The sequence below is a fragment of the Ostrinia nubilalis genome, chromosome 2 (assembly GCF_963855985.1).
Source record: "Ostrinia nubilalis chromosome 2, ilOstNubi1.1, whole genome shotgun sequence".
Lineage (NCBI taxonomy): Eukaryota > Metazoa > Arthropoda > Insecta > Lepidoptera > Crambidae > Ostrinia > Ostrinia nubilalis.
In genome coordinates, this window is record NC_087089.1 from 7870633 (window position 1) to 7884082 (window position 13450).

At 36.1% G+C, this 13450-nt stretch overlaps 1 protein-coding gene across 2 annotated transcripts in view; it reads left to right on the forward strand.

Moving 5' to 3' along the window:
- The window catches only part of LOC135081506 (mucin-2), a 75440-nt gene that overhangs the window by 51539 nt on the left and 10451 nt on the right, over positions 1-13450 (forward strand). For both annotated transcript variants that reach the window (XM_063976221.1, XM_063976231.1), the window contains exon 2: positions 3457-3690. In XM_063976221.1, coding sequence (XP_063832291.1) covers positions 3615-3690 — 76 coding nt within the window. In that variant the 5' untranslated portion in view covers positions 3457-3614. The remainder of the gene's footprint in view (positions 1-3456; positions 3691-13450) is intronic.

Genomic DNA, 13450 nt, shown 5'->3' on the forward strand with positions numbered 1-13450 from the left:
CTTTGTATGAAACTCCATACTGCAATGTACACTTATCCCGCGCCGTAACGTAAATGCCTCGCCTCGCGATTGACAGCAGCGCGCGAAAGGCGATGACAGCTCGCGAAAGACGATACGGTGTTGACCCCTTTCCGAGTTGAGAAGTCTGCTATGAGCTTAAAGATGCGATGAAAATGTTTAGAATCCGGTGCATGCGGTTGTAACTCGCACTTGACCGGCTTTTTGTTCATTTAGTCCAGTCAATAAAGCATTATAGATGGAAATCCGTGGAACAGAATTTTTTACTTCGGGACTTTATTTAGATTAGTTAGGAGGTGAACATAGCAAAAGTCCCCGCCCTTAGCCCTTGAGCCGGCGGGGAGAGGGGGGTTTAAAGGTACCACTTTTCGGTTTTTCCCTTAATCCTCGGAAACTATGCGTCCTAGTGACATGACTACTATGAACCAAAAAAAGCTTATTCAATTTGCTACAGTTGAGATAGTCAAGTTTTTCTATATCTTGTATAGTTTTCGCGGCATCTGCTCCAGAAGGTCTGTAATATTGGAAATTTTATTTTTGTCTTACATGTTTCCATCAGGAGAAAATCGACTAAATCAACATTGAGCTAATATTCTAGACATGCGGAAGCATGTTAAGCCTAGTTCCAGGGAGGGGGCTGCTGCGTATATTTAGACGAACCAATTGGAGCCACTTTTGACTCCTCATCACTCAAAAAGTACTGTGCATTAACACTTCGAATTTGGCTCATGTGTTGAGACTTGCAAGTTAAACATTAGCTTCCAATTTCATTATTATACCTCAAACGGTTCTTTAGGTATTGACGTCTAAGATCGACCTTCTAGAGCAGATGCCGAGAAAACTATATAAGATATAGAAAAAAAATTACTGTCTCACATGTAGCAAATTGAATAAGCTTTTTTTGGTTCATAGTAGCCATGTCACTAGGACGCATAGTTTCCGAGGATTAAACGAAAAACCGAAAAATAGTACCTTTAAACCCTCCTCTTCCCGCCGGCTCAAGGGCTAAGGGTGGGGACTTTTACTATGTTCACCTCCTAACTAGTCTAAATAAAGTCCCGAGGTCAGAAATTGTGTTCCAGGGATTTCTCTCTACACCGTCGTTAAAGCATTCATTGACTGGACTAATTTTATTTTGTTTAATGTAAAACTCGTTTGGATAACTTTAGTCACTACCATTAGGCATTAATTTATTGGAACGTTGAACACAAGCAAATCTATTGCAACAAGCATTTTGATTAATTATTTAACTATGTCATAAAGCCGGTTTTCAATAGTAACAAGTATGTGCCATGTTTGCCCAACTTGTTCTTTGTAATCCTTTATAACAAATTGATTACTAATGAATGATTTAGATTTTTATCAACCTACTCAAATAAATTTTACTAACTAGGTAGTCGTAGTAGGTTAGGTAGGTAGGTATAATCTATACTTATAATAAATCTGTAGAGAGGTCAATTCTGTACATTAAATATATTTTCAAAATAACTATCAGGGGGTGATTAGTGATCGATACTGATGCCAAAAATGCAATCAGTAAAATTTTTGTCTGTCTGTCTGTCTGTATGTTCCTTATAGAAACAAAAACTACTCGACGGATTTTAACGAAACTTGGTACAATTATTCTTCATACTCCTGGGCAGGTTATAGTATACTTAAGAATTCCCACGGGAACAGGAATAAGCGGGAAAATCCTTTTGTATGAAAAATCTAAACCGCTTAAGTTAGACGCTTGAAATTTGGCATGCAGGTACCTTAGTAAACTCAAAGCTTAGTTACAACAGAATATTGCAAAATTCCCACGGGAATGGGAATTAGCGGGAAAATCCTTTTGTATGAAAAATATAAACCGCTTAAGTTAGACGCTTGAAATTTGGCATGCAGGTACCTTAGTAAACTTAAAGCTTAGTTACAACAGGATATTGCAAAATTCCAACGGGAACGGGAGTTAGAGGGAAAAAACATTTATATGAAAAAATCTAAACCGCGTAAGATAGATGAAGGGGGTAAAACGGGATCCACGCGTACGAAGTCGCGGGCGGCCGCTAGTCAATAATAGAAGTTAGTTTTTTAGTTTCAAAGTTGACAAGTGACAGCTAAAGTCAGGTTCTTTGTGGCCCACTGGCCAAATTTGGACACCTGTCAAAGCAAGTTTGGAAGGCCGAACCTTGTTTAGAAAATAGTTTAGTGGAGGCTTTGAAATCGCAGGATTGGTTCCCTAGATGGTATTAATTAAATTGATTGACTGAGGTCGATTGCAGACCACGATTAAATGAAGAGTTAGAGGTAGATAGAGTCCGTTTTGAGGTAAAATAATTACTATTATCCGTGGTAACAAAATGCATATATTTATTTACAATACGTGTTTTAGTAAGTTAGCTTGATGATATAAAATGCTTGTATTTTGGACGCTATTTAATTTTTGATTAATAAAAAGTTTGCGAAATATAGCGTTCTTTCGTTTCGTTTCAGCCAAATGACGTCCACTGCGTACTTTAGCAGATTCTATGAAAGAAAACAGATATAACCATCCGACTTAGTACATATTGTTCTGTAGGTACTCGTATAATTCATTGCGATATGATATTCCTAACCGAGCCTTGGTAATCGATACCGAGAATGATACCTAAAGTACCTTTTAAGTGGCCCGGGCTAATTACCATCCACGGTACAACACCTGACACCTCTCGTGGGCCACAATTCGGGCTTCGGGATCTATTGATTAAAGTAGACCGTAGTTATGGGCCGGCTGGCAACCACTTACTTAATGAACTTCCCAACTTCTATTTGTGTTCGATATAATTACCTAGACACTGTTGATTAAGGCTGGGTTGCACCATCTTACTTTAACTTTAACAAACGTCAAGTCTGTCAAACTCCATATAAAAACACCGGTTATCGTTATAGTTACTGTTAAATTAAGATGGTGCAACTCAGCTTTAGATTAGTAACACAAACAACCTTGTCAGCTTTATCTGGTTAAGTCGTTTCAAATTGATTGTTATATAATTTTGTTTGTTCGGAAACTAGCATTGTAGAAGCTGATAGAGCTTACTTAACAATAAGAAGCCCTTATTGTTAAGCAAAAGCAATTACCCGTAACTACAGGCACTTTCTTTGTTATTTGCAGCGTAACGTTTAAATTAACACTCAAATTAATTACTTAAACCAGATATTGCTGCCGCATAAACGTCATTTCAAATTGAACTGTTAAATTATAATTGCTATAACACTATTAACATTTTTAAATGTTTATGAGCAAAGGCGATAGAAAATCTATTTTCTAGTTTACGATCGTCGAGTTAACTAGTCCGAGTAATTACTTTTAGTGGCTATTTGATTTAAAAACCTTTCATATAATAAATAAAGCTCAGAAATAATCATTTATTCGACATAAACTTGGAATTCTCAGACTAAAATGCGTATTTTTTGTTTCAGATGTGACGGTGCTGCCAAGCCAACATGGTGTAGGCTTAATCAATGACTGTGCCAAATTCTCCGCCAAATATGGCTGTGCCCAAAACGCAAAAGACTTTTCTCGTGTTATAACTTCTCTAGTGATAGACCAATGAAACGGTGAAATATAACCAAACACCATGGGACGGCGACGCTGGAGATTCGTCACAATCGCTTCGTTCCTGCTTTTTATTATAAAAGAGACGCAATGTCAAGGTGAGTCGATTTTCAATTGTTTTTTATCCGTCAAAGCGAAAAATTTCACACGTAGGTCGGAAAATGCTCTACAAATCGATTCTGTTTGGCATTTCGGTGTTTAAAGTAGAGCATTTTTTTCTGTAAATGTGGAGTGAGAGAGAGTTGCAAGTGATTCTCTTTTGTTTATTTTTAATATTTGTTCACTATTCCATTTTTACAATTCGTAAGTCAAATTGTCACCAATCTCATATTGTAGTCAATCAAGCATAATTATTATCTTTTTTTTGTAATAGCTATTTACGGTTGTACCTACTTAACTTTAATCGTCCATACGAATTGTATGAAACAAATTCCCCACATAGTATCACCTAAATGTAGGTACATGGTATTTACAAACAATATCCAAATACCTACAACCTACATAGTGTTTAGAAATAAGACAACGAAAATCCGAATCAGTTTTCTCAAGAGATTAGGTCCACTTGACAAGGAAAATTAAATGAATGTCAGTATTATTATTTTCGAAATTCGTGGTTTATTTAACTCAAAAGGTATTCGTAGAAAAAAATTATATTAAGCTCAATTGAATCAATCCCACAGAGCCTATACTCGGAATTCCATCGAAATATATTGACAGCGGGCATGATTTCCATTGGGACTCTTAGTTTTTAGTAAAGGTCAGCGCACACAGTGGCGGGAAGCGCGGAAAAGCGGTTGCAATCCGGGTCCACTTTTGTAATATTCTAGTTTGTATAAATTCAGTCACATAGAAACGTACGCCCCCCCGGCGCGTTATGCGTCCACCGTTTCGCGCTGGATCGCTATCGGATCGCTTTCCCGCCCTTCTCGCCTCTGTGTGCGCTGACTTTTATAAAACGAGAATTTTCACGGTCACATTCGCACGCTTCTGGTCTCTAAGGACTCATGTATCTATACTAACTACTGTTATAGTTACTCTGTGTATTTGTTATGTTTTTACAACTAGGTAAGTACACCACTGAGCCAATTCTGGTGAATTTTGCTTTAGAGATGGATTGAATCTGTCTAGGTACTTTTTATCGCAACAAAATCTAAAAGAGATAAAATCAAGTTAACTAAAACGATGCCTTATTTTTATCAGTTTGTGATACACAACAACCGCATATCTGTGCTCTTTCATTGCGTACACATACATAGTCCTATATAGCGACACTAATGGACAAAACCGGACCAAAAAAACATGTGGACGCATAATATAAAGCTAGTGGGCGTACAATGCAGGAATGGCGACTAGTGCAGCCAATAAATACAGCTAGTTCCGGATATTGCGGCCGAAACCTTTTTTAGACACATTTTTTCGTCCTTTTGACTTCAATCAGAATTTTTGTTCTTGAAATAAACAATAAGCTATTTTGAGCGTAAACTTTACTGATTAATTGGATAGACATTAAACATTAGATAGCAAGCTGTAAGAGATATTGTTACCACATCATTAGCCTTAAGCTAGTTTATAAGTTCTACCTACACGTATACTGTAAGTTCATAGCTACGTAGAAAAGGACATTTTAATAAATATCTAAAAATAAGCGGTCAATTTTTAGACAGACGACAAAACGTCTAAAAATGTACATATCTTTGTTGTACGACACTAAACAAGGTGGGAAGGGCCCAAGGCCGAAACTTTCGGCCTGAGCCGAACACGTCGGCCCAACGGCCACCCACGTGTGCTAGCTGACGGCCCATTTATTATTCAATGCCCAGACGCGAATAGCGACCGCTTGTTATCGTCTTTGAATTTTACCCTTGAGTTTGCAACTTGCTCGGAACTTTGACAACTCGGGCAAACATTCCTTCTTATTGCTCCCCTATACTTCACTGAACTATTGCTTGTGGAGTTTTCTGTGACAGCAGGGAATATATTTTTCTCGTGGGTACAATAACGTCAGGACCAGGACAGCAAGCTTCACACTGAGGCATCTTATATCGTTGGAACAGGTGTGATTTTGAAATAAAAATACCAGACATGGCATTTTTTACCTTTAATTATCTTGTCCATAAACTACCTACTCGATAGACCAAATGTTTGAGATTGCTGTATGAAGAGAAGCCAGTACACTTAGATATTATGAACTTAAATTATATTGAAACTAAGACGAAATCAAACAAAAATTAATCTCAGACTCATGTCCTAGTTCAAGATGATTCAACAACTAACATTAGCTCAAGCCCTGCAAGTTAGCTTCATCTCTTTGAACCGCTCTTACATGTAATGTAACCCGTATATTATACAGGTTATACACATACATTAAGTAATATTAATAAGGTATATTAGGTTTCATAAAAGAACTTAATGTCATTTTAAACATTTTGTTTACAAAGTTCAAATTAGTTTATAATTTTAAGTATAAAAGGCATTGCTAGACTGTTTTTGTTAATTACTTTTACTTTATGATTTCCTACATCGCTTTAAAAGACGCCATTCAGTCTATACAGTCATAGCTGAAAACTCCAGACAATATCAAATTAAGGTGACATTAATTAATAATTAATTTAGAGACGAAAGAGTCACATCAACTGCTGTCTTATTGTCCAACATTTCAGAGGCAATTCTGAAATTGAAACTGATTTTATTTTATGATAATTGTAATTCAAAGTTTCAAAATTCTTCTTGGTTATTAAAATTGTGAGCGGTCTATTTTAATATTCATTATTATGTTTCAAGTATTTTTTTTGTTTCGTTGCCGATGTGAGAATAAGAATAAGAATAAGAAATTTATTCATAATGTTCATTACATGTCAAATTTTCAATATATTTTCTTATTAATAATAAACAATTGCAGTATTAATAAGAAAGAAATACACATCATGTCCAAATAAATTAATAATACAAATAGAATTAATGTCAATTAAATGTCAAAATAAATAGCGTCAATAATAATTAAATTCCAAACAGTTCGTCAATTTTATAGAACGCCTGCTCGATCAACCACTTTTTTAATTGAAATTTGAAAGAATGGAGTGATACCGCTTCTTTCACTATTTTAGGCAATCGGTTGTATACTTTAGGCCCCAATACGTGCGTCAAAGAGTCAGACTTTCGTAGTCTACCTGCAGTCGATACTAGTGCTTCGGCGATGCGAGTGTTATAGTTGTGACGATCCCTATGTCTCACAAATGAGTCCAGGTTCTCGCGCGTGTATATAGCTACTTGGTAAATTACTATGGACGGCAGGGTGAGTATACCTAGGTTTCTGAAGTGAGGCCTAACAGTTGTTCGCTGCGATACCTGTACAATGGCCCTCACAGCGCGTTTCTGCATCCTAAATACCCGTTCTCGGTCGGCACCGAGACCCCAGAGCTCAGCACCATACTGCAGCAGCGAGTGCACGGTTGCGAAGTAACATGTTCGCATCGTATCTTCTGCTACTACCCGAGATAGTCTGGTCAATGCGAAGCACGCGCTCCCCAACTTGCCACACAACTTATCCATGTGCGAGGTCCATGTCAGGCCCCGATCTAATTCGAAGCCCAAAAAGGTAGTGGATTGCACTTGTTCAAGTCGAGTTCCCTCTAATGTCACACTAACTGGCCTATCGGATTTCCCGGATAGTGAGAAATGTATAAAATGTGTCTTTGTCAGGTTAAGAACTAGTCCGTTAGTCCTGAACCAGACACCGAGTTCTGATATTGTTGTGTTCAATTTCGACTCAAGTTCATCAATACCAGGCGCACGCACGATCGCAGCAATGTCGTCAGCGTACATCAAAATGTCTCGTCTTGACGTGCTGTGGGAGATCATTCAAAAGCAATGAAAACAGGATGTTAGATACTGAGGAACCATGCGCTACCCCCATTGTCGTTGTTACGGGTTCAGATTTAGATCTGCCTCTATTTCCTACTACTACCTACTGAGAGATTGCGAATGTATGGTAGTCAATCACTATAGCATAGTTAAATATAAATTGGATACTTATTAACTCACCACTACCACATGCATACTAACTGACTAATGTGAATATGATATCAGCTGATCAGTAAGCTAAGTTAGTCTTTTCGCGTTCAGCCCTTTTTCGCGTGTGTGAAAGAAACAAAACAAAACTACAGATTTCAGTTTTCCTCAAAAGATAGTTGAATACCTACCTAATTTCAGATTGTATAAGATATAAAATACAACCTTAAAATGTTATAAAGTATACTCAGATTTCAAAAAGCCAAGATAACAGCTGAGGTTGACAGAGCGAATGCACAATCTGTTCTTTAATTTCCTGAACGCATACTCGTTCTCTTTCAGTAAATATATTTAGATTTTATTCACAGAGCGTACAAAGGAAATGGAACTAACCGATGTTTCAATTTAAATTTAATCTACCCTAGAACATAACCTAACACTGCATTGAATATGCTAAGAGATTATTAACTTTTATAGCTGAATTAAATTGCTTCTGAAGTCGACCAAGTCTAAAGCACGTACGAGGTCACGCAATATAATTATTGGGAACTAGCGGCCGCCCGCGACTTCGTACGCGTGGACCCCGTTTTACCCTTAGGGGTGAAGTTTCGAGTTTTTTAGGGTTTACCCGGAAATTATTCAAACTTTTCTCGCTGTAAAAACCATCCTTGGACTTCAACAAACATTTTAAAAAAAGAATTGGTAAAATTGGTCCAGGCGTTGTTGAGTTATGCGCTTACCAACACATTTTGCGATTCATTTTTATATTATAGAAGATTACAAAGGTATGTGACCACGCCATAACCTACTTCACTGTGGTCGAAATACTTATCAGATTTTAAATAGGTTTGAAATTGTAATTATTGACCAGTACTTATAATAATAATGTAAAATATATCTTTATCTATGATTATGATACTAGAATGAAGTAGGTAAGTACATGTCTTAAATTATATTTTATTTGACCTACCTACTATAATACCTTATATTGTCAGCTTTTTCAAAATGCGTTCTACATTTATTTATTAGAAGGCTCACTTAAAGTACCACCAACATCAAAACGTTTAGTCTAGTACTTAAACTAGAGATGAGACGTATTTACTAGAACAGATCCACACACTAGGTATTTTACAGTACTAGGCGGCACCTATTCCATTTTTTAAAATACTTGATCCACCTAGTATTTTAAAAATTACACGATTTCCGACCCTACCCTGAAAGTAATAGAGGTTATTATTGCGTAATCCGTAGTCGTGTATTACGCGCACCTAGTATTTCTTGCTAAGCTTATGTGCGAACGTAGAGATTCACTCCGTCTCTGTCTGACCAAACAAATTTGAGCGCGACGAAGCAAACGCACACAAACGTAGTCAAACCATATTCATGTAAATAAGAAAAAAATATGTAAATATTTTTATGAAATTGATATCTTTTAAATACGCCAACTTTTAAGTTGACAGTCCAAAGCCTGTTGAAGTATGAAGGGAGGAATTATTATTCAATTTCAAATTGCATTATTCATACTACGGTTGTATCTTTTCAAAGAAAATTGTATTTTAAAGTCATATTACTTGGATTAGTCCGCACTAGTCGCGTCAAGTATGCTAAATTACTACGTGCTAGGTGGAACAGGTATTTGGATCGAGTATTAATAAATACTTGGAATAGGTGCACCTAGTATCAAATTTACCTAGTATTACCCATCTCTAACTTAAACCTCTTGTAGGAATTTCTATTTTGGTTTCCATTGAATAGTATGTCTTTCCTCTTTTCCATTTAAAGCGTAATTTAATTTAATTAAGTACAAACCTACTACTTGGTTGGAAATCAATGGAATCGAGGATTCGCGAAAATTCCGTGAAATCCGTATTTACTTACGGATATTATAAATGTCAAAGAAATTCTGTTCGTCGGTTACCTATTCACGTTCAAAGATAGTTTGAGACTTAGGGAAAACCAAAGGATAGATCCTGGATTTTTAAACTGTTGTGAACGCGCTCTGCCCCATTTAGGGGACATACGACCTTAAGTCAAGTAAGTAAAGTCAGGACTTTTAAAAGAAAAGGATACGATAGACGATAAAATATTTTTGTGATAAACCGAAATTCATGTGGGCGAAGCCGCAGGCAAAAGCTAGAAAAATATATCAAAATAAACAATTTATGAATTTACACGTGCCGTGTCATCGTACCGTGATCGTTTCTGTGAAAATTAGGTACCTAACATCGTTTTCACTTACTGTACATGACATTAATATTGAATTACATGAAATTAATAATTTTCCTGGAAAATTCCCAACGCATAAAACATTAGAAATAAATGACATGAATGATAACATAATATTAAGCTATGTACGACGACGTTTTAAGCAAGCTTAAACTGAGCTTTCTAAAGAAAAAACGTTTCGTACAACTTTCATTTTTGGATAGTTACCCATTTCAGATTATTATTTAAGTTTGGTAATAAAACCCAATATGCCATTCAAAGTTAAATATGTTTTATGTACGGCTAATTTGATTATTTCAATTATTCCGATATATTAAGTGCGTTCATTCATCTTTTCTACTTATACATATTTTACTACATAAACCAAACTATGTACTTCGCTTCTACATATCATAACCACCTAAATCTAGTCCACTAGCTATAATACCGCACTGGTTTATATCACACGTGATCCGGCATTCTAATAAGAGATGAGATTCATGGCTCAACAAAACCACACTCACGTAGATAACCTTAATTAAATACCTCGTTTGAGGTATGTGCTAATGTGATTTAGCATAGAAATAAACGTTTGCCGAGAGAACCACGATTAACGGTCTTTTACGGTCCAGTTAAAACCCTTTTTGCGGGAATAGGGCTACTTAGGAAGACCTAGCTAGTTTTGGTAATGATTAATTAAAATCAAACCCTACCTACAAACAGGATATACTTGTGGTCAGGACTAATGTGAATAACTCAATCATCTGAAGATAGTTAAGTAACTAATATAGTATCACAGAACGTCTTAACTGTCTGAAATAAGTCAATCGAAAGTAAGCTATTATCATTTCAAATGACTAGATACTTAGATGTTCAGTAAACTAAAGCAAAAATAAATTTTTGATCTTTGAAGTCAATATCACTAAAAAGGACATGTCTATTTACGTATTCTAGATCTAAAAGAAATAACCGCAACTTGAACGTATAAAAACGGTCTGGAATATCAATATAGCTTTTAGCATTCGAATAAATTCCACGTTTTACCCAAGGCGGCATCCATTTGGCCCTTATCTGGAATTCCTAGGCATGTCTTACCCAAACACGTGGGGAGCACGTGAGAGGTCACTCTAAGGGTCGTTTCCCACCAAGGCAGAGACGAGGCGAGTAAACAAGATGTCTTTTAAGCAACCAATTACTTAACTTATAATTAACGTTACTTACGCGTATCATCTCCGCTCAGCTTCAAAACGGCTTGAGTGCTTACCATTACCATTGCACAGCACCCCTAGCGGCAACTTCAAGAATTATAAAAGCTTCATAGATTTTTTGACGCACTCGCTAGCGAGCACACGTAAATTCATGGTAAGCACAGGGTTTTCATACAAAATACCTAATAAGCACTAAGCGACGGAACGGTGTGAGAACGAGAATATCTGAAAATGAAGTCTCCACACATCTCCGCTCCGCTTCACTTTGGTGGAGATAAACTGCTCGTTATGTCGCTCGTCTCCGCACATCTTGTCTTGTCTCCACTTTGGTGGAAAGCAGGCCTAATAGGCCTCGAGCGAGCCTGCGGCTAACGCCCGCCCATACTTCATCAGGGATAAGTTCGCCTACTAATACACGTGATTGAGTTTGTTAGCAATCGGGTTACGAGAAATGTACTAGCTGCTGTCAGCTATACCTATTCTTCAACTAAATTCCTTAAATCATTCATTTAAGTTCCCTTCTTGATTTTATCAGTAAAATGTAGAGTTATTATGTAAGTACATAGTTGTTGATATAACGAGGTTGCTCTACTTATACTCGTATAAGTTGCCCGCGTCGTATTAAGCCTACAATTTTCGTAAATTAACGACGTGATGAAATCAAGGTCTTCACTTTTAAATTGTAGGAAATGTTAAAGGAAACTATTAGAACGCCAAAATAGTTTACGGTATGTGTTATTTCCGCTTGAATTATATGCAGCTACTCGTATGTAAACAGAACAATACTAAAAAAACCTTCATTATGCTAAAACATTAATATTCATTTGAATTTTATTCAACAAAAGTATGTAAAAGCTATTTATGAAACACGTTTCCTCCCTTTCACTAGATACGGTGTAATTATAAATGATGAAATACTCGTAATATGTTAGTATTAATTTGTGTTTGACATTAATTATAAATTACAATTAACACTTAAATGAAATAACTATTAAATGTAAAATGTTAATATCAACTGCTGTCATATTTTGTGTAGTAATTTAAAACCTAGTTAACACTTGCAATTTCATATTAAGTTTTTCACAAGCTTTAACTTTGAAATTATTGTTGACGTCAAAAAGTAACAAGCATCTATTAAATCATTTTTTCATACTTTCGTATTTAAAATCTTTAGTGAAGTTAGATTAGTAAGATTTTGGGCATTACTAAATATCAGGACAACGTGTATATTGTTACACCCTCAATCCATTAAATCGGCATCAACAATTAACAACCTATTTTCTAATCAAGTCAGTTATCGTCCTTTGCTGAATGAGCTGATCCTTTCCTCCAAAGCCCCATGGGCTAAAGTTTTGTCGAGGAACAAAATCGAGGCGTTAAACTGATTTCTTAATACTTCAAGATGCTTAACAAACTGCAACCTTCATAGCACCAAAATAAGGATGCAATTACCTTACTGTCTTCTCAGTGATAATTATTATATCCAAAATAAGCCGCCTTAGAACGTTAACAAACTCAAAGTCAAACATTAAATAGGTAATCAGTTAAACAAATTAATCGATTTTCCAAATCAAAGGACTGTAATTTTGCTTTGAATTTAAATAGCAACAAAATGTTCCCAACAGCCACCGTAACAATTTTGTAAACGCGATTAATTCAGTAATTTCGGAGGGCAACAAAAATGGCGTCTGTCATTTTACATTTAAAATTAACCTTACGTAAAAATGGTGCAGATATTTTAATAAATGTTACCGTTTAAAGGTGGCTCCGTAAAAATCTACATCTAAATGTTTATGGTAAACTCGGGCGAAGCTCGTGTGTATTACAAAGAGCTTTTGAGCTTTCCCTCACGTCACGTGCAGGCCGACGGCCCGAACCCCCTAATTACCTGCGATTTACGGCATGTGGACCACCCCTAATATTAATTACAACTTATTGTTCAGATGAATACTGTTTTAAACCCAAAAAGACCTTTTGGAAACTTTGTACCGCAAAAAGCTAACCTAATTACGCTTATTGTGTTGTTTTGTTTTTATGACGATTTCCATAAGCTAATACCCATTTTGTACTGTTAACGCCGTACATGAATTAATTAAGGTAATTATGACACAGATTAGTAACAATAATGTATTATTAAAATCGCATAACGTTTAACTGCATTTGCGTAAATCGTTAATGATTACTATTGAATGGCGATACAGAAAAATACAAAATTCTTAATAATAAAACAGTTTCTGGTTTCGATTATCAGGTTTAACATAACATGCTACTAAGTTTAACTACCTACATAATACTTCGTCGTAAGGCGCAGTGAAATTTGAATCTTAATTCAAATCAACCAAAACACAAATGGTTCTGTCCTTCGGAGGACACGTTTTATGCCGTCGTAACGATTGTCATTGAGCCATTTCAGACGCTCATAAAAATCTGACCCTAG